We start from the raw sequence: 21,701 nt of genomic DNA on the forward strand, positions 1-21,701 counted from the left end.
GAAAACCCACCAAATCGCTTACGTTTGGGGGCTTCTACTATCGAATCTTGATTGAGTGCGAAGTGGAGTGGGAGATGCGTGATCTGCACCATTTTTTGACTCGGATTTGAAGTCACTGCACAGCGGCACTTTGCTGGCTCCCGGTTTGGGTGCTAGACACAAATAGCTTTGCCAGCAAGGGAAGAGCCTAGCCTGTCCAGGCCATGACAAGTGTGTTTTAGGCGTTGAGCTAGAAGCCACAAGGACGTCCACCGCCGACCAGACCGTGCCATTGGTGTCTGGGGAGCCGGAAAAGCAGCCCCACCAAGCCTCAGGTTTAGGTGGTGGCACTCGCCCAGAGGGATGAGGGACACTTGAGACCCACTGGCATTGTCCCTGAACTTGATGAAGAGCCTAATCACTGGCACACTGCATTGGCACTGTGGCAGTGGTCCCAGCCATCTCCCGACTCCCGAGGCCTGGAGGCTTGAACTCAGACTCGGGATTTTATCAGGGCTCAAGTTGGGCAAATGAATTCATGGGCTCACGGCACGACACGTCGCGCTTCCTTCACTCCTGCTTCAATCACGTTTCCTGTTTTGTTGTCGTTTGAAGGCCTGCTCATTACCATTCGTCCTTTTTCTATTTTTTCCCCTTCGCTCTGACCTCTAACCGAGTCATTCTCTCACTTTTTCGCTTCAGGGACCAGGTGCAGATTCAGGCGCAATTGCCGTCACCGTTTGCACGTCCAGCCTGGTCACTCTCTTTGATTGCGTGTGCTGTCCAACACACCGTATCCGTTCCTTCACCACTTTTCTTCCCTTGCCTACAGCGACTACTCCGTACCTACTTGCCTACCTTTCGTCCTCCCGAACAAAAGTTGGACCCTTTTTAGTACTTCTCGTTTATTGCTGTCTCGACCCGCTTACTGATCCGCAACGCAACTTCTCAAATTCAAATCTATTCTTTCGCCAAGCAGCCCTGTATCCCTCGATCCTATCGAATCCGTCGCCGACGAACCCCTGAGACCGCATCTGCACCTTGCCTACTGCTACTGCTGCTGTGCCTCGCTGACCCGTTGCTTCCTCCGGCCCACGTCCCGTCTGCGTCACACCTCGATCTATTGAAAACAAAAATCTCAAGCTGGTCGAACAGATGAAAAGCGCCTTTCCTCGCATGCACTCCCGCTCTTGAGAACCGACTAGACAATGCCGTTCTTCTCAAAGGTATTCAAGAACAAGGACGCTGGTGGCAAGAAGTCTTCTCTACCGGCCACCAACGGAGATGCTCATAAGAAACCACAATGGTCTGATGCATGGCTACGCACGAGGGTTGATCCCGAAGAGGTGGTAGAACTACTTCATCTGTGTACCGCCGAATTGAAATCTCGAGGTCAGTTGTCACCAGAAGGCCGGCTCACTCGACACATCTAACACAATCCTAGCCCTCGATGTCCCGTTTCTCCTATTACCATTTCGACCTTCCTCAGATCCGTCCGCGGCGCGCACGTTCATACGCAACTTCTTCCTCCCTCCCCAAGATCGATCTCGGCTGGCGGGTATCCTCTTGGAGAATGAACTCCGCATGACCGAGGTGATGGTATGGCACAGGTTCCTAAGAAATCATTGAACCCGGTTCTAACTCCACATAGGTCTTGATCAGTGTGATGAAATGGTGTTGGGCGCGACTCCCTGGAGGCGTTGTGACCTGGGAAGTCTATGAGGGTTTCAGAGTCGGGGAAAAGGGTATGATGAACTCGTCTCGTTCCTTCAGTCGCAACCGAGCAGTCTAACCTCTCCTCTAGACTCTAACTTGGCCCGCGATGCCTTTAGCACTTTCGTCCCCATCAGCGCAGATTCTCCCACTCGTGTGCAAATCATCCAAGACTTCTTTGACTTACTCGCAGCTGTGGCAGCGCATGGAAAAGTCAATGGGCTTGGAGGTCACAAACTCTCCAGGTACGCCGGCTGGTGGGCATTTGAACAATACGACAGTGGTAAAGGATTCGAGTCCGGCTATAAATCATGGGCCAGGTATAACATACACCGCATCGTCCTTTGATCGCAAATGACTAACTCTTCTAGTGCTGCTGATGCTGCTTCACATCTTTTCTTCGCCTATCTACGGTCCTTGTCCAGCAGTGGAAAGAATTCTGGCATACTCACACTTCCCAGATCCTTGCAACAATTGCTTGATTCCACCAGCTACCCGCCAAGGAATGGTCTGCTAACAAATGACACCACCAAAGTGGTGATGATCGTAGATGTTGTATCCCCGACACCTTACGCCTTGCTCCGAAGAGCGAAGAACTTCCACTACCGGGACGATGATCATAGTCTGCAGCAATTCGCAAGTTATGAGGACCCAGTTGGCGCTCTCACTGATGAATGTCGACGTGTGCTGAAAGCAATCTCGTCTGCAAACCAGTCGCATGTCTCCAACGCGAACACCTCCACCAGCCTCACAGACCCGTCGTGGTCCAGATTCGAAGACATTGGGTTTGGAAGCTCGGTGGACGATGATGAAGATGGGGACGGTCTACTGGGGCGCAAGCGCATTGTCACGAACAAAACCCATCCGGCGTCTCACGGAGGCTATCAGGACCTTGCTCGACCAACTACTCCCTCATGGGCGGATTTCCTTTCCTCTGGCTTTACAGATGAGAACGGCAATAGAACTCATGTACCGATGCTCCTTCCGCCCGATAAGATTCTACCGCCAATCAACTCCAGCCTGCCCAGAGGACAGAGCTCTCAGTCACACCGAAGAAACTTGGACATGCAACAGAATCTGGATCCGGGTGAACTTGCAAGCATCACTAGGGTTAGCGTCGATGATTCATTTTGGTGGGTTTGGATAAGTAGTCTTGCCTCCGAAGAACCTACGAGTCGAAAGGCGGTCTTCGGTCGATGTGCTTTGATCGAGACTATAATTCACGATGGACAATGGATGGTCATGGAGGAGCAAGTGAAAGGCGCCGCCCCTGAACCAGCTGCGGGTGCTTATATCGCCGAGAAGAAGACATTCCTCGGCTTTACGACCAAACGTGGTCGCCTGACTCGTCGCAGATCGGGGACGAAGAAAAGTCCCCTATCTCCTGAGCCTCAGTTGGGAACCAACAACCGTGCGACACTGGCGCCAGATCAGCATGCTAAGATCCAACAGGCCGCTGCTGAACTTTCGAAAAGGAAGGCTGCCGAGGATAGAGAACAGGATTCTGCACTGGCAACACGTCGTGGCAGGCAGCCAAACACAATTCCGGCTTCCCGGACCAACAGCGTCTTCACTGTCGGTCCTCTTATCAAAGACGAGGCTTCTCCAGCCTTACAGTGGGCCAGTCAATATGACAAGAAAGCCATCCGAGCTAAGTATTTGGGTGATACACTAGCTGGCAAAGGTTCACGGGAATTACTCACACTGCCGTCAAATGGTGTAGGACTCAACCGGTCTGCATCAACACTCTCTGTTGTGAGCCGAAACAAGGATCTTCCATCACCACCAGAGAACAGGTCAAAACGCCATCTACCTGAAAGAAGTCAATCGGCGGAACGACCCGCCGTTCATCCACTTCCTGAGTCAGCACCTCTACCTCTTGTGCCAACAGAGCCTGCTGACGCACATGCCATACATGAGGCGAATGAGGTTCCTCTGCCCCCAGAGACACCAGACCTGTCAGAACCAAAGGTTGTCAGACCCCCGCCGACCAAACTCCGCAAATCTACTGACGGCAAGCGGACCTCACCCGATGAAAAGAAAAATCGAGGAAAGCAGCCTGGGCCACCACAGGCCCAGCAAAGAAGTGGAATTCGAAGACTGTTTGGAAGATCCAAGCCACAAGAAGTCAAAGTACCAGAATTGGTGGCGCCTGCAGGTGTTAAAGAGGAAGAAGATGATGTAGCTATCCTTGCCGCAAGACGTGCACTGGAAGGCGAGCCCGCAGACCCATCGGCAAATCCAACGTCTCCTCCTTTATCACCAGCACACTTCCACCGCCTCGCAACAGTTCCTACTGGTGCGCAGAAACCTGAGCCACCTCAGACCCCACCCATGGCCGCTTCAACACCTCATGATTCTGCACCTATTCCGGAGGAGGATGAAGATCTAGATCTGCATCGAGAGCCAACACGACAAGCACCAGCACCTCCTCGAACACATAGAGAGGAAGAGTACGATCAATTGTCGAGAGTTGATACAAACGAACGGGAACACGCCGATCGCGAGTTTTCGACATTTGACCAAGGCCCGTTGCTTGATCAGCCGGCCTTTGTTGCTCCAGATACCCCTCCAAGAAGTGCCTTTTTGACTCCAGCTGAAGAGCTTCCACAACATCCAATCAGTATCCATTCCGGACGATCGTATCAAAAATCAGAGAATTCCAGGATTGAAGAGGAAGATGAGGAAGCAACGGAAGTACAGCAACAAATCAATCCTCAGGATCGATGGGCACAAATTCGCAAAAATGCGGCAGAGAGAGCAGCTCGACAAGAAGAGCCAACAACACGCAGCCGGACGGAGACGAGAACCGATGATGGTGATACAAGCGGAGAAGAGAGTGAGTGATCATACATTTCCTTCTTTTGAACTTACTGACAAGGTGATAGCCATCGAATCCCGCGTTGCACGAATCAAGGCTCGCGTTGCTGAACTCACTGGCAACATGGACGGTGCCAGAAGATGACGGAAATGATCATCTCTCAACCCTCAAATACAACTTCATCAATTTCGATTCTTGTGTCTATTGCTGTACGAGGAGAGCAAGCATGTCAACGACTTCTGAATTTACCGTAATAGCACAAGGAATGTTAGGGAGCGAGGCGTTTGCTTTTCATGTGTGTGCTTTTTGGGCTGCGTATTTCCCTGCAAGATACCACCTCAGCGCTTTTTCGCACGCATTTTTGTCCTCTAGGCAAGAGGGTTGAATGGTCCTGCTACACTTTCTCGCCATCATGTGTTCTTTTTGCGGCTGCAGGGCGGCATGCTAATCAGGGAGAGGTAAATGGTAACATTACATTCCGTTTCACATTCAGGTTTTTGCAATCCTCGGCACGGCAAAGCGTTTGTTTATGGATAGGCAATGAAGGGCACACCTACATACATATTTAATAACCTTGTTTGTTGGTTTTTGGCCGGACGTGTAGGCACTGGTGTGCGCGATTGAACTCTTCAACTATGGCTGTAGGAGAAGAGGACGCTTTGTCACACATGGATTTTTATTGTTGGGAAGAAGGAACCACTGGTATACAAGATGTTTTTTTCTTACGGACATGGATGTGTACGTGTCCAGCTGAAGCTGGCTCGTGTGAGAAGACCGCGTAAGCAAACAGTCTAGAATTGAATCACGGAGCGATTTGATCATTCTCTTCCATTTTTCTTGACCTGTCCATGTCGAACGTCAAGATGCTTTCCCACATCGAGATGCGTTCCTACCCTTGTAGGTCGGCAGGTGCCTGTTGATGTGCACACAATGACTGGAGTAAGTAGCTTTCTTTCATTTGACTGTCAGAATTTGTCCACTCTTTTTTACATTCATTTTCTAGTTTCTACTTTTACACTGGTACAGTAGATACCCAATAGAGGCGCGGGACTAAACATACAGCCAGGAGCATGGATGTAGGGATGATCTGACTGGGAGTGGATGGACGATATTCGAGGCCGCTGGTGGGAGGAGGAGGAGGCTGTGTGCATTGCATTGCATCAATCACTTGCTTGCCTACGCCCATCTAATGTAGACAGAGGCCAACATGCTTGAGGCGAGCATCGAAGGATATTTATGCCGCCAGCGGGGTTCGAACTGTATGCCTGGGGCCGTCCGCTTCGGTTTTTGGGTCGAATCGCTTGGTTGCAGGACTTTAGGTGTGTATAGATAATGTATCTTTAGACACATCTGGCTTGGCCTGGTGATAGCCGATGTTATCTGGCGAGTGTATGAATCGAGTAGGTACAGCACAGCATGGATGATACGCACTGTTCGAGCAAGTCTGAACGAGGGCAGGGCTCGCTCCCCAGTATCACTCCGCTCAGATGGTATGAGGCATCGACGACATGAGCGGAGTGGAGTGACCTAGGACAATCCATACGCGGCAGCAGAACTCGTAAGAATCGTCGACATCATTTCAAATCACATACCTACCTACCTGAATAGGGTGCTCGTTATGGGGCCAATTCAGCATTTCCGACCCCGAGATTCCTCATATTGGAGGACGTACATCATACGGCCCCAAGGATCGCTTCTACGTTCTCGCTTCCTCTTCGCTTCGCGGGGAGAACGCATGCTTGAAAGGGCAAGCGGCCCAGCCTCCAGGTCGTTCGGCGACATGGAACTCCGTGCGGGCCTGATAGGACGGGGATGATGGACGTCGCTTGGTAGGATCTTCCACTGCAGTACGGACAAATATATCCGTATGGCGTTGGCATTGTTAGACGTCGTGTATAGACATTAGCTGGCCGGCCTGATTCGATCCTCATCATGCGCGCACGGGTAGTCACAGGAAAAGATGCGATTAGGGAGACAGCGTATGCTCACAGTGTCCACGTCGATTGGAAACGGCGGGGCTGGGCGAGTGAGTGACTGAGTGACCTCGTAGTCGACGCCACATAGGCGGATTCTCCGCACTCTGTCATGCTTTACGACGATTTCAACAACCCGAGTCTAGCTTTGTATGAGAACGCAGATGCTTACGACTTGGGACTCGCTTCAAAGCTCATTTGGTCTATGAACTCGGTGTTCTTTGGGGGGGGGGGTGGGGTTAGTGGGAGGCTCATCAAGGCTTGGTCTGCCATCTGCTTACCACTACCTTGTAATGCAGGGCAGGGTAAGATCTTTCATGGTCGGAGATAGAGTACGGCTAGAGGTCCATGAATACTGGTTACGACAGTATGAACCCATTGGATGTATGTTCAGAAGATTTAGTTCTTGGGTTGATATGAGGTTGGAAGCATGGAACATGGTAGTTGGTACTCGGTCCGAGATGGAGGTCCAAATGATGTGGCTAAAAATAGAGCGCTTATTGAGCCTGAAGCTGGGGCGAGCCGCAAATGGTGGAGCTCGGCTAGTACTTCCTGGTGGCGTGCCAATGCGTGCGGTGACCACCGACTTGCACTTGAAGTGGGATGAAGACCAAATCAAGGTGCTGGGCCGGAGCCTCAGGGTAAAGATGAAACGCTGGTGTGGACATCTGTCAGGCTCTCCAGCCACATGGTATGATTGGCAGATTGACCTGCACGCACTCAACCAAGGGCGCTTAGATACTCGGTACATCAACTTGTCTCTCACAGCCTTGGGACCATGCTATCTGAATTTCGTAGATGAGAATGGAAACGGGCTTGAATGTCAGTTGGGAAGAAGTCGAGGAGAGCTAGATACAGTAACATATCCCAGCCGTGTGAACTTTCCCCTATGAAACTGATATGCCACATGGCTGTTTCAAGATTTGGCCACTATCAGCTTGCACTCATTCAGACATTGCTCCGGATGAAGACCATAAGGACTCGGCCTCTGAGGGAAGCGTCTTTCACTAGCAACCCATCCACCCCCAGTCAGCCCCAGGCATGTCAGCATCAACGCCAAAATTCAAAATTCTACAAAGGCCTGATATCTCGGTAGCCGGGACTTTAACTGATGTCTACTTGTCCCAGCCTTCAAAGTACGAGTGCTGTCGGGGTTCCGGTGAAGAAATCTGGACTGCGCCTACCATGCTTGCGTATCTCGATTCTATCCTCATCTCCTCCATCGGTGGCCATCCGTTGCTATTGGTTGTGTAGGCTGGTAAGATGTCTTTCGCAGTCGGGAGTCTTTGATGCATGATACGGGTATCCTAGGTTGTGCATGTACAGGTATCTACTGATGCTATTGTTACTTTGTATTGTTGTTGCTTTTGCTTCTCGCTGCTGGCTTCCAAGTCCAGTTAAGGCGGATTGCCGTTAGCTCGCACCGACTACCATAGGCGTGCTCGCTCGCTGGTGGCCCTCATGCCTCAGGCGAGGGTCAATGCTTAAAATCACGCCCCTCACGCCTAGCCCAACTGCTCGGGAGTCGGTGGTTAGTGGCCTTGGGCCCGTGCCCCGTCCCCCAGTAGGTCACTGTCCGTAAGTGCATCTCCGAGTTCTCTGCTCTGGGTCTGGCCTGACTTCCCTCCTAGCCTCGAGTCTTGTCCTCTTAACCTTTCCAACGCCTCTTCCCTCACCTCTCTTTCTATCTTTAGCACTCCCATCTTTCATTATCCACCATCCACCCATCACACATCCCGCCATCCAAATACCGATACTGTGCTATCTCGATCGTCAAGAAGGGTTCGCCTGAATCATCATAGTGCTTGTTTCGACCTGCTCGTCTCGCAAACATCGTTGTCTGCCAGTCCTAATCCAGCTCTTTGTTGTTGCTCTCACACTCGCATCCCATTGTCTATATTGGTCCACTCATTTCACTGCCATTCTTCACAAAGGGAATTGTCTTTCCGCCTTAGGTCGACCCTTCGGCCATAGACCTCAATCCTACACCACCCCTCATATTCTCTCGGTTTCACTTGATCCGCTCCTGGCCTGGTTGACTGCTTGCTCATCCCGGCGTTTCGCAGCCTCTTACCTACTATCAACCTTCTCCAAGACTTACCACCTCGCCAGCAGAACTTGCGACCTGCCTCGACCGTTCGGTAGCACATGCGCTGAGACAATATATATCTGATAACCATGGGCCGGAGGAAGATTGAGATTAGAGCCATCAAAGATGATCGGAATCGTTCGGTGTATGTGACTGCGGCTCTTTCGGCGTCGCGCGCTTCACATGCTGACCTCTTTTTAGGACTTTCCTCAAGCGCAAAGGCGGCCTCTTCAAAAAGGCGTACGAACTTTCCGTTCTTTGTTCCGTTGATGTTGCAGTCATCATCTTTGGCCACAACAAGAAACTCTACGAGTTCTCATCCGGCGACATCAATGAGACCCTAAGACGCTATCAATATGTACGTGGTAGACTATCCCAACTGCCACCATGAGATGCTAACCACTCAATTAGTACGGGCAACCACATGAACACAAGGGACCTGGGGACTTCAAGAACAAGGGTGGCGATGATGACGACGACGAAGATGATGAGGACGATGCTGGCCCTCCCCGCGAGGGCTCGCTCCCACCTCAGCACGCCATGCCTCACATGCAACACCACAATTCTTTTGCCCATATCCAGCAGCCCATGGCTTCCGTCTCTCCTCCCATGCCCAATGGCATGTTTCCTCGTCATCCCACACCTCAACCTCCCCACATGATCTCCAGGCCACCTTCACAGAATATGGTTCGACGGACAAGTTCCAACCTGGTTCCTCTGCAACAACCTCATCCCACCCCACCTCCCCCCCAGAATGGATTTGCCTACGTACCGAACCCACCCATATACAATCCTCAAGCACCCGCTATCGGTCCCCCTCATCCTTCGCCTCAACCCCAGTATCAGCCGTTTCCAGCCCAGCAACATCAACATCCGCAACCCACTCCTCCACCGCCAACTCAATCACATCAGCAGATGCAACAGGCCCATCAGCAATATCTACATGAACAGCGACGAGCGTCCCAACCTCCTCCCCCGCCTCCCACGATATCTCAGCCTACATTGCAGCCACCAGCCCAGCCACAACCGCGCACCTCTCCTCGCCCCGAAAATCAATCACTGAGACCACCGGAGCAGAATAGCCCACCACAACCGAAACACCTCTCCTCCAAATCTCGAAGTATCTTTACTCCAATCGACGAAGGAGGCTCCGTCCTGGCACAACATTTCTTTGGAGCACCTGATCCTCCGAAGCCCCCCAAGCGAGAAGACGATCTGGCTGACATCAAACCTCCACCACGGAATATTACCGCCAATTCAGTCCCACGTCCATCCTCGCAACCCAGTAGTCGGCCACAGACAACTGTCCCCGAATTTGCTCCTCCGCAGCGCACAAACACATCTGGTTCCAAATCTGGGGCTCGGCCTAAACTGAACCTTCAGATCCCCGCAGAAGCTGAGGATGATTCTCCCAGTGGATCGCCGGCACAGTCAGCAGGCCCCTCTGCGAATCCCGCAAGAGGCGGAGATCATATTGTCCTGCCGCCTCCCTCTCCCAGCGCCTCCGCAGTCATGTCAGCTGGCGCATCTGGACCTCCAAATCCTTTTGCTCGACCTCCTCCTCCCACCTCAAACCAAAACCGGGACGCCTATGGTGACAACCGAAATAATATTGAAACTCCCATATCAGCTTTACCGAGTCGGTATATGAATACTGATCTGTTACCCAGTCCGAGCAACTTCTTCAGCGAGTGGTATGACTCCGGACGAAATAATTCGGCGGTTCTTCCAAGCCCACTAGTCTTTCCAACACCTGCAGATGCTAGGACAGGGATGGGGTTCAACGGTCGAGATGGCTCTTCCGAGTCCAATGGGGAAAAGAGGAAAACCAGCATTGACATGCAGGACAGAGAGGGAGACGCGAAAAAAGTCAAGACGTGAGAAACTTCTTAATAGTGAAATAGGCCATGGCTTGATGGGGTGGGCCGCTGGTTGGTCCATGCCCAGCTGATGGAGCCCCGCAATTGATAACGACCTGTGACGACCTCGAAATTTATTCCGATTTGCGACACTTTGACTTGATCTGGGGGAGAGGATATCACTATGTTTGCTTTTGATACCAATGGTCGCACTGCATAGCGTGAGTTGTTTGAAGAATACTTGATATACTTGCTACCGATTTTAGTACTTGTGGAGTCCGGGTCTTGGCTTGTCTGCATGGCTCATAGGTACAGAGGGTGACCGCGAGCGCGGGCATTTACGAAATGATATTCATACACTCCTTGTTTTGTCATTGAGAGTCGGAAGCCATGATATGCCTCTACCAACCAAGATCTCGAGGTCTTCAAGATACCCACTTTATCAGTGCTCATAACTGGGTAATACGGTATGGGCGCGACAAACATTTATAAGTCGTACCAAAAAATCCTAACTCACTACCTTCCAATTGAATAGCCCTCAATCTATCCATTAAATACTTAGATCCTGATCCTCTTCTCGTCAATTGTTGCATGTCGAACCAGTACACTTGAGAGCGACAGACACGCCATCCCCAAGAAAAGATATACCGAGCGGCGAAGTCGGAGCGCCCCATAGTTCCAACAACATCCCAACAGTTGCTCCATCATTCTGTAAAGACCTGTTTTCAGAGCGTCATCAAAGAGCATACCCCCGAACAGGGCCTGAGAGCAACCAATCAGTCAAAGACGGTCAAGCCGCCTCAAAGCACCGATCCCCATGCGAATGACTCTGGCCAACTCGGTCCCCAGGCCCCAGATCTCGTCATGCTTGCCTTTCATCTCCACCACCTGCACGGCAAAACTGTCAGCACCGGGTGCAGCAACTCGACCTCCTGGCCTGGGGGACTGGGACTTGGACTTTGACGGTGAGTCGGACTCGGACGCAAAAACCGCGGCCATGGCTTCGACCTGCTTCCAGTCGACCAGGTCGTCGTCGCGCGAGTGCGCTAGGATCAGGACGCGCTTCTGCGTGTCCCGCTGCGCCCATGTGTCGCGGTACTCGGCGGGGGAGTAGCGTGCAGGGCTCGCGAGGGCGACGTCGCGTGGATCGCGGATGGCGTTGTGGGTCAGGTCGGCGTACTCCGGGAAGGAGTCGTGCAGGAGGCCGAAGTCGTAGATGCCGGAGACGCCGAGGGCGGCCATGGGGGGTACGATGGTCGGGAGCATCCGCGGCGGCTTCGCACCTGCAGTGTTCGTGAGTGTCTTGCCGGACGCCAGGGTGCTGAGCAGCGCCATCGTGGCGCCGACGCTGTGCCCGACCAAGAGGTATCTCTGGCCGAAGCCATGCTTGCGCTGCAGGTGGGCGATGGCCGTGAGCACGTCGTGGATGTGGTCCGGCCAGGCCGCGTCGCGGAGCTCATACGCCGGCGTGGTGTCCGGGTCTTGGGGCGACTTGGTCAGGCGCGGACTGAGCCGGTAGTTGATGCTCGCGTACCCGCCGACGTAGGGGATGATGTTCTCCTGGTCCTCGCTCGGTTTGATCAGGTGCTGGAGATGCAGCTTCGGCGCCTTGGTCAGGATCGACAGTGCAGGGTGGAAGCTCGCGGCCGTGACGCTGTCGTCGCGGAAATACCCTCCGTGGATGAAGATGATCCAGAATTTCTTGTCCTGCGCTTGCGATGCATGAGCATGAGAGGCGTCTTGCTCCGGAATGTACAGCTCGTACGACTGTAGAATGTTGTCCTGTGCGTATTGATGGCGGCTGATTTCGCGCTGGATTTTATCGGGCAGAGGTGATGGAGTCCGCTTGGGTGAAGGCCCACCGTTGCTGGCACCTGTATAGCCTCCCCCACCGGAGACATGGGTGGGAAAGCTGTGCGTCGCACTGCTCGGGTTCCCGGCGCGTGATTGATGATGCGACGTATGCTCCGTTTGACGACGGTGGCGTTCTCGTTGCTGAGGCTCTTTGTCTCGTGACGAGAGATATGCCACTCCAGAGTGTTTCTGCTCAGAGGCCTCCAGGGCTGCACGGGCAATTGAATTAGCCAAGATTAACTAAGTACTCAACTTTACACGTCGTGGAAAACGGAGGTGGATTGAAAAGTCGATGATGTTGTGGAAGTGGAGCCACATTGCTTGCAGTCGCCCGGACACACTCAGCCTGGTTCAGACCAGGCTGATCAATCAGGGGTCGGAGCGAAGTGCGAAGGTCTCATGGCGATATCTCGCGGCATAGTCTTTGCCATCATGCTGCATCAAGCGGGCACCTTGGTTGATAACGATTGAGAGATGAGATAAAGCATACCTTGATCTTGCATATACCTGATTATCTTTTTCATTGTTTGTAGTGGTTAACCACAAGTGGAGTCTCGAATTCTACTGGGTATGTTGTGCCAGGATTCAATGAACCTCGTGCGTATGATAGCATCAGAGAGCATTTCGATGGGGGAAGCCGAATGTATTGGATACCTGAAAAAAAAGCTTTGGATGAGAAGTGGTCGAAGATATACTCCGTATTTATGTATCTGTCAGCTCTGATTCGTATCTATCTGTCAGCTCCGAATCTGGGCCGGGGCAGCCTCGTGACTCTGTGATGCGGATACGATCGTCGTTCCTCTGTTGGCCGCTTTACATATCACAATGGTTATCGCTGTTTTAAAGTGGTCCAAGTTTACCATTTGGCAGGCTCAGCTTTTTGCTCGTTCATTGATTCCCGAGACTAATTCCTGTATCCATTTCGATTAGCATCAAAAATGATCACTACATCCCTTCAATTCCGAGGGTTCCCAGTATGTATGACGTTGAAGTGCCGCTAAGTTGGCAACAATCTCATAAAGTCGTTTATTCGAAGGGCATACTTGTGGTTGTAACCTTGTCTCCAATATGGGATCGCGTTCCGATTCCGCATGATGGCTGCTTTGTTCATTCGATTACTCAACTCGAAGCTATGAAAGGTCAGTAGTCCTTATGGGGGACATGATTAGAAACCAATTATGCTTTGCGGCAGGGAGCCAAGCCTATTCCATCTCCGAGGAGCTGATTCTTGTGGTAACAGGGCCAGGCCGGCCATACGGATGAGGAGAACAGTATCAAGTTTTAAATCCCTCTATGCATGGAAGTATCAAAGTGACTCGCAGAACATGCTTTCATTCGATAATGGCGGGGTTCTGGAGTTGCTATGTATCAACCATCGAGTCATATTGCCTAAGGATTGGTAGCAAGGCACATCAAGTGCTCGTGACCATCAATACAACATGTGGGGTCTTGATAAACCTGTGAAGACCTGCTCGCTGGGCTCTCTCAGAGTACGAGAGATTAAACCAAACGTATTACACAACGGATTTGACTCTGGCAAGTCATCCAGAGGACGCCTCGACGGAGTTCTCTCGAGATACCGACTCTGAATCGCTGTACCACCAACATTGTTGTACGCGTTCTCCACATTTGCATCTCCCACATCTCCTGAGGCGGAAGCATTGAAGAGAGCATCTTCCACCGGGTTGGCGTCCCTGACAGTCAGTTCTCTATCGTTGATCATGCCGTTTGAGACTACACCTCCGTAACAACCAAATCCTAATAGCTCGATATCAAACTGATCCAAGGCCTCCAGGTCTTGTTCAAGACTAGATGGACAGGTTGGCTCATCATGAAAACCATCAGCATAGCCCTCCGCTACATAGTTGTCGTGTCCTGAAGAGTGTAACGCTTTGTCGGCGGATTGCAATGTTGGTGAATGTGCATCCATCTGTACCATCAACCGTGATGCAGATATTCTTGCATCGGTCATTGTGGTCTCAGGATGATGGGGCCTTGACGCAGGAAATTCGAGGTGAGTTCCGTGACTAGCCGGCAGTGGGTGTCGAAATGGATCAGATTGATCTTTCATTAACGAGGCTGAACGAGGGGGAAATGCCTGAGAGGCATCATTATTCGCCCCGCCCCGCCCCACGCTACCCACGGGATAGAATTCATCACCTTCCGATACTCGACGATATAGATCGACCCCGTTTTCGCTCAGCTCATGATGGTACATGTAATCACTGTCCAATCTTAATCCTGCAGTCGTAGTCTCCTGTCTGGTCGGTCTCATCGCCAGCCGTTTCAAGTCATCGAGGGACAGATATTGCAGGTTCGGCTGCGATGGATTTCTGACATCCGACATAAGAACATGGTCAGTATGTTGTCTGAGGATGCAATTGCTGGCCGAACTCATTGGGTGAACTTCGGGAGTTCTAGGTGCGCTGCCATGACTGACACGCCTGTAGCACTGATTCAAGTGCAGAGACGACGCTGGGATGGAAGTTGATTGTCGTCGCTCTTCCCTCAGGGAGTGACTGTGGCGCGGAGACGAAATTGACCAGCTCATCGCGTCGGCGGTAGTAGCGAGAGCAGGGGTCACTGCTTTGGTCGAGAGGTCTCTCGGTAGAGAACCAGTCGCGCATTTGTCAAGCTGTAAATCCTTGGAATTGAACCTTGCCTCATTCTCCTCTGTATGAGAGAAGAAACGCGAAATCTCTTCGTTTGGTGTTGACTTCGCACGTTTCAGTGCGTTATTGTCAGAATGCAGTATCTGACGCTTGACATTGTGGTCGTCTTGCCTGCTGAGAAACCTCATCTCAGAGAAGGTGAGATCTGGTAGCCCTTGCATTTGAGTTGGTAGAGACGCTTTCCCTTTTCCAAATATGCCAGCCCCAAGGCTTGGCTTGAGGGTAAGTCTCTTTACGTGGACATTAGGTGCATGAAAATCCTCCTTCAATGTGGCTGATGGTTTTTGGCGGCGAGTCCTCTTACTGGATATCTTCTCGTGCGATTTGGACTTTGACTCTTTCAATTCATATCTGTTGCTCTTGGTCTTGTTCCTCTGACGCCGGGCATATTTGTCGCTGGGATCAGGGTAGCCTTGCTCTTGTTGGGCGTCGGTACTATTTACTTCTCGGCGATCATCCTGTGGTGTTGTGGACGGACTGTGGCGGACACTCGCCGGGTCGATCTGTGCGGAATGGGTACTTCGACCATTTAATCTTGACTGTTTCGTGGCAACAAAGAATTGCTCATGTTCATGGGAAGAAGACCGTCTCTTAGCCTCATCCTTAATGCCAGCAGCCAGATGCTGTGGAGGTCTCGTAATGTGAGTTTGCTCACGTTGGGGACCTGGTCCATTCGCCTTGGGGAGTTCCCACTGAGAAGTCGAATCAACTAACCATCGCCGCACAAGCTCGTTGGACCGGGAAACTGCCAAGTGATTGGGTAACATTGGTCAGTTTCTGGTGAACAGTCTCATATTTCCAAAATCCTGCATCACAAGTGAGATCCTGCTGGGACGAGCAATCAAAAGTGCTTTCACTGGTGACAGGAAAGCGGTTTCTCGCGTTGTAAAACGCAGCCGGATCTGAAATGAGGGAAGGGACGGCCATGTTAGACGCTGCGTCGCGCGGATTAAGGAAGGCACACCTCATTGAACTCAGATGCAATGCTGGATATCTGGGCTTTATACCTGGCAGGAGGAGGCCGAAGGTAATTTGACAGAGCGAGAGATTGCGATCGTCTACCATGATATGAAGTACGTCTGGGGCACGGGTTTTGGGTTGCATAACCGCCGAGCTCGGTACATGGAGCAAACGCCGGGGCGGGTCCTGCAAGTCATTCCTGCAGCTCGTGCTCATCGAAGCTTGAGGCCGACCATGCTGGTCACCTCGAGCTCGGAGACTGCTTGATGGACAATGATCACCGTGGCTAGCTAGAAGTCGAGTCAACCCGATTTATTTAGTTATCGGGTCCAAGACATTCCAGGCCTAGACAAAGCCACCAGACCGACTCTAACATTCAAGAAGAGACAATACTCGTTACAAATCAAAATTGGCTGTTAAGTCGGTGAGTCTCGGGATGTGACAGTTCGATGATACACAATGATGGTGGATATGATCTCAACGCTCCGAGTAGCCTGTTGGTTAACCAAGGTCCCAGATATCTAGGTGGTCAGGTCTGCAATGTAAAGTGATAACGACTCAACAAGTACATGGTCAACCACCGGTTTCGAGTGGTCTTCCTGCAAGTTGGGTGTTTCTCATACGGCGCAAGTCTAAGCGGTATAGGGAGACGCCATCGATAAGAGCCCAGTAGTGGGTTTCCAAGACCCCTTGCGGCTTACGGCTTTAAGCAACGTAGACATCCGACTTTGAAACGTCGTCGATCAGAGGGCGTGCGAGAGAGTAATAGGCTGTTGTGGTGCTGTTTACGTTTCACGTGGGGATGAATGAAGAAGAACGCTATACAAGAGCAAGTTGGCTGTCTGATTCGGCCCTCCCAAGCAAGACCATTACTCAAACTCCAGACTCTGATACTGCACCTCGTAGGTACCAGTTAGTGATGTTGAAGCAACAATGAGATACGGGCCATCATTGAGTCTCCAGTCTGGCCAGCCAAGCTTTGAAACACGAAAAGCCCGTTCAAGACTCCAATCGAAATCATTCAAATCAAGCCGCTCCATGCCTGAATGCCTCTAGTGTGAAGACTGGGCCCCAGCCGGCTTTCGCAACAGCCACACACCCATGAGTCGCGTTCGACCCAATCCAGCGCCGTGAACACACCATTAATCCTGCAAATGGCAAATGGCTGAGAGGCATGGAATTTTAGCCTCGGGTTCCCGCATGTCTTCTGAGCAGGACTTCACTCGAATGGGTCTGTTGCACCAAGAGTCAGTGATGATTTTCTACCAAACTTCCTATCCCATTTCAGAAGCAACCGCCCACTCATGGCTAGGCTCCACCCCTGTTCCATTCACAGCCCGAGCTCATCCTCCCTCCAAAGGAGAGACTGTTCTTGTGAATTTCTAGTCCTCGGTTCTGTTCTCAGTGTGTGGTGTGGGGCTCTTCGAAAGTTTTGAGAAGACCAGTCCGATCGACTGATAACGCCATGGAACCTCTTCATTCGCCGCCGCTATGACACTCTGTTCTCTTGATGGCCAGAGCTTGTTCCGCAAAGGCTCAAATCTGAACAAGAGCAGTTCAAGAAGGACCAGCGGTCTAGCGACTAGTTGAGGTTTGAACTCCCAGCCCGATCCCAGCAAAGTTGGCCAGGTCGGTTCGCCTACATAATGGCGCCATTATTGTACTGCTGACTCTGATCCCGCGACTGACACCTGCTTAGCCATGCACGGCTCGGAGGGGTCCTTTGGGTTTTTTGCCCGCGAGCACTCGCCCACGTGGGTGAGGGATCCTATGGTGCAAGTCAACTCGGATGTACCCCTCTTTGCTTCGCATAAAATATGAGAATTCATTTGAGGCTTCCGTGGTGATTGACACAATCGCTCACTGTATCATGAGGCTGAGATGCAAACGTGTGGAGGTGCATGGAGACGCCCCAGATCGTATTGTCTAGGATCATGGGTCTTGTCCACCACAATTACCGGCAGACTGTGCCATGAGGGTGGGAGACTTTCTGTTAACCCCCACTAGACCTCCCCGGCGTGGAATCAGAAGCCAGTGTTCCAGTGACATTCCGAACTTCAGGGTGCCTGTCGTTGGTTGGGTCCTCTCGATGCTCCCTGACATCACAACGTCACGAGATACCGGAGGACACTGCAACCTCTTCCAAAAGGGAGACTGCTTGGCTCCACAGCCGTCACTTTGCCCGTAGATTTCGGAGGATTTGGGGCTGTACGCCGCATCAGATTTCGTGTTTCTCGGTAACAACATCTTGCCTGCTCCTGACCCTGCTCATTATTCCATTGTCAGCCATCGACATCGATCTTGGCTTCTGCCGGAAACTGTGAAGGTGCTACTCACAAGGCCACGAATCCGCAAAGAATCATTTGTAGATCTCGTATGATAAGGGCTGTTTCCCTTGAACGGTTTCGCTTCCACTTTGCAATGGCAAACTGATCGATCATCCTAGATTTTCCATTACCCTCAACAGGCGTCCCAGGTTCGAAGATCCTGGTATTGAGACCGAGTTGTTGATTGGACTCATTGCAAGCGACCTAAGTAATAATCCGCAATAACCACTGCAAGGCCTGGTCCAATTAGAACTCCGTTGCCTTTCACATTGGACTGGACCGATTTCGCTCTTCGGCTTCACCAAACTTCATGCGCTGAGCCTTGGGATCGTTCAGTCAACATTGGGGTTTGACTATCGTGTATGAGCATTCATTAAAGTGTGCACCTGGACCAATCCACTCACCACTTGACCTAAATCATGGCAAAACTTTTCGTCGGGTAGGCCTTTCAGATCCCTCGGTGTCGATCGATTGCGCAATTAACAGGTTTGTCATAGGGGACTTGCGTGGCACACCACGGATGAGACACTATACGAGGGGTTTGCATCCTTTGGAAAGGTAGAAGAGGCTGTATTATCTTTCGCAATCCACGTGTCGATCTTCTGGTTAACGAATTCCAGGTTGTGGTCAAAGATCGAGACACAAACAGGAGTCGAGGGTTTGGCTTTGTACGGTTTGCGACCAGGACGGAAGCAGACGCTGCTTTGGCGGGAATGAACAACTCAGTGTGAGGTGAGCCATTCAACAGGAACATTTTTGGTACTGATCAAGACGCAGCTTTGACGGCCGGTCGATCCGCGTAGATCATGCTCAAGACAATCGCAACACAGGAAGTGGTCGTGGCGCAGGAAGAGGAGGATTTACATCCGGAAATGGCAACAATTTTCCGCCACCAGGCCCTCAGGCGCGCAATTCCCCTTCTGTCGGTTACGGTCGAGGCGCAGGATACTCATCCCCTTATGGGCAGTACAATCCACACCAGCAGCAACATCAACAACAGTACCAACAGCCAGGAGGACAGTATGGAGGTGGACAACCGCAAAATGGCAACGATCCTTACAACCAACAGGGACCTTACCGTCAGTGATTGCGCAGAGCTTCTTGGTACACTTTTTGATTCAGGTGGATATCCATTCCTGCCAGCATCTAAACAGTTGAAGATCGTCTTGGGAGCAGTTGAAAGGCATTGTGTCTTGAGAGGAAAAAAGATTGTATCGCTGGTGGCCTCTATAATCTAGTTATTCATCCTTCTCAATCTCTTCTTGTTCCTCGGTGCTGTTGATTTTCTTCAAGATATTGTCCGTCGGCAAGGGGGTGTTGAGGCGTGAAGGAGGCTCCATTGCGCGCACTCTCCGTGCTAGATCGGCGATGTGTTCATCGTGACTATGAGTACTCAAAGCTCCGAGGGCGTCTTGCAGGTGAAGCAGATACTCCCTGTTCTCACCGCTGGGACCTATGCTAAGATTGATGGTTTGAGCAATGTCTTCTGGGGTGAGAGGGCCCAGAAATTGCGGATTATCTGGCATGCCGATATAGACTAGGCATTTGATGTCCGGATGTGATTGGTCTGCAGGATGAAAAGGAGTGTACTGAATGCTGTAGCCGTTGCTGCCAAGTGCTGTCAGTCATGAAATTCTTGAGGAAGGTCCCAAAGGCGAGACTGCCTTTCGGAGTCATTGATAGGTGGCTTGCTACTCCTGTGGCTATGTATGGGGAAGCCGTCCTGTATAATAGCGGTGGCGACCTCCGATGGTATGTGAAAACTTACATTTCACGGATATCAAGATAATCTCTAACTTCGGCGACTTTGTCGGGAATGATATGATACGCAACGCCCCACACGCGATCGCCCTCGGTCGAACGTTGCTAAGAAGGATTAGTTGAGCGTGGATTCAATTTGACACGGATCTGCAGTTGATGTCGTACAGGATCCCTGAGCGTTTCCCAAAATGATCTCTGAATCAACGTGACCACTCTGCCAGGTGATTGGGGAGTTCCACGATGGTCCTCACTGGAAAATATCTCAACACGAAGCACCGACGTTCTCATCTGTTCGATCTCACCTAGCCTGGAGAACGCGGTGATCAGCAAGTGCCTCTTAGTAACTTTAATCCCAGGGGTTTGTACCTGCCAAAAGCGTCTCACATATCCTTGGATATATCCGGGGATTCTTTGATCTAGACACTGGTGAACTCATGACACACGACAGTGTCTAGGGAATTTCTCAACAATACCGAAATGCGGAGGTGGTTTCCAGATCAAGCTCCTAAAGAAGGGAGACTCGGCGTTAAGCAACTGAGGGCTCGAGTTTTATTGGAAGGAGTGCTTGTTTGAGCATCGACTTACCCGTATCCAAAGAGCCAAAAGTCATCTGACACAGATGAAGCCATGTCTTGGAACGAGTAAACGGTTGAGCTGCCACGAGAAACTTCAAATCATGCCGGTGAGCTGTTCAAACTCAAAGGGAGTGTAGAACGCCGTTCATTGGTAAACAGAGGTACTTTTGATACTTCAGAATAGAGGAGTATTGGTACTCAAGCCTAGGTACATATATGTCATCCTGGGCAAGACGCAAAGGATTGCGTTGTTTCAGTAGCCAGCCACCCATGTGTCGGATGATGCAGGACACACATCCGCCGATCTGACGAGAGCTTTTGACTGGTGACCTGGCCTGGTCTCCGCCTGCACGCCGTTCCGAGACCTAACGTTTGTACTTAGGCCGCTTTTTGACTGCATTGTCACTCGCAGGATGTAGTGGAAGCAGACCCGAGAACACACATCGCCTTCTCCTGCCAAATGGTGCGGATACAACAGTTACCAGGTGGCTTGGATTGACTATTGGTGTAAGGTAGCTTGCCTTCGATGGGAGTAGCGGGAGGTCAACTGCTGGAGGTGTGCACCGGTCTATCGACATGCCAGTAACTTCTGGACGTCAACACGTCGTACCAAGGAGACGTTTGAGGCTGAGATTCGAGGCTTAAATGTATCATGTGAGTTGGTTGATCAGGCTTTGATGGTGATCATGCCTAGATCTTTGAGAACGCCTCGTGTCAACTATGACGTTGTGAGTTCAACCACGGCGAACAGTGATCTCGGAATATGGATGCCTGTTTGCAGGTTGGGGAGCACAATGGTGGAAGCCACGTCAGCCTCGCAGACGAGTACCGCGTCGAGGTGCCTACTTAAGTAGGCTGGGTAATAATAAATATAATGGACTCGGGTATTTGTTAGGCACTTGGAAGTTGGAACTTGTTGGTTTCATCAGGCACAAGCTCCCTAGGTACCTAGGTACCTAAGGTGATGCCAACGAGAGCAAGTTAGCGCCTAACAGTTTGCCCGCAGCGAGCCCCAGGCCAACTATACGAGGAACATCAGGTTAGGTGCTCTGCCCCAAGGTGGGTATTAGCATTGCTGTCCCTGGCATTGGCACAGACCCCAAGATTCACTGGAACCC

General features: G+C 51.4%; 4 protein-coding genes across 4 annotated transcripts; 2 read left to right on the forward strand and 2 right to left on the reverse strand.

Annotated features, from left to right (window-relative positions):
- Nucleotides 1–1,187: 1,187 nt before the first annotated feature.
- Nucleotides 1,188–4,657, forward strand: LTR84_012487 (uncharacterized protein; the record flags this gene model as incomplete). Its single annotated transcript, XM_064856007.1, has 6 exons — nucleotides 1,188–1,371; nucleotides 1,424–1,578; nucleotides 1,631–1,724; nucleotides 1,784–2,012; nucleotides 2,064–4,531; nucleotides 4,581–4,657. The coding sequence occupies 6 exons, from the start codon at nucleotides 1,188–1,190 to the stop codon at nucleotides 4,655–4,657; spliced, it is 3,207 nt and encodes a 1,068-aa protein (XP_064707907.1).
- Nucleotides 4,658–8,664: 4,007 nt separating this feature from the next.
- Nucleotides 8,665–10,456, forward strand: LTR84_012488 (uncharacterized protein; the record flags this gene model as incomplete). The annotated part of the gene is made up of 3 exons (XM_064856008.1): nucleotides 8,665–8,720; nucleotides 8,777–8,933; nucleotides 8,987–10,456. 3 exons carry the CDS (start codon nucleotides 8,665–8,667, stop codon nucleotides 10,454–10,456), a joined length of 1,683 nt encoding a protein of 560 aa, XP_064707908.1.
- Nucleotides 10,457–11,214: 758 nt separating this feature from the next.
- LTR84_012489 (uncharacterized protein) lies at nucleotides 11,215–15,887 on the reverse strand (the record flags this gene model as incomplete). The annotated part of the gene is made up of 6 exons (XM_064856009.1): nucleotides 11,215–12,497; nucleotides 12,779–12,795; nucleotides 13,332–13,418; nucleotides 13,662–13,677; nucleotides 13,747–15,583; nucleotides 15,675–15,887. 6 exons carry the CDS (start codon nucleotides 15,885–15,887, stop codon nucleotides 11,215–11,217), a joined length of 3,453 nt encoding a protein of 1,150 aa, XP_064707909.1.
- A 3,598-nt stretch (nucleotides 15,888–19,485) lies between these two features.
- On the reverse strand, nucleotides 19,486–20,637 carry LTR84_012490 (uncharacterized protein; the record flags this gene model as incomplete). The annotated part of the gene is made up of 4 exons (XM_064856010.1): nucleotides 19,486–19,855; nucleotides 20,016–20,113; nucleotides 20,174–20,315; nucleotides 20,594–20,637. The coding sequence occupies 4 exons, from the start codon at nucleotides 20,635–20,637 to the stop codon at nucleotides 19,486–19,488; spliced, it is 654 nt and encodes a 217-aa protein (XP_064707910.1).
- Between the last annotated feature and the right edge of the window lie 1,064 nt (nucleotides 20,638–21,701).

Source organism: Exophiala bonariae (genome assembly GCF_035927105.1).
Source record: "Exophiala bonariae strain CCFEE 5792 chromosome Unknown scaffold_8, whole genome shotgun sequence".
NCBI classification, from domain to species: Eukaryota; Fungi; Ascomycota; class Eurotiomycetes; order Chaetothyriales; family Herpotrichiellaceae; genus Exophiala; species Exophiala bonariae.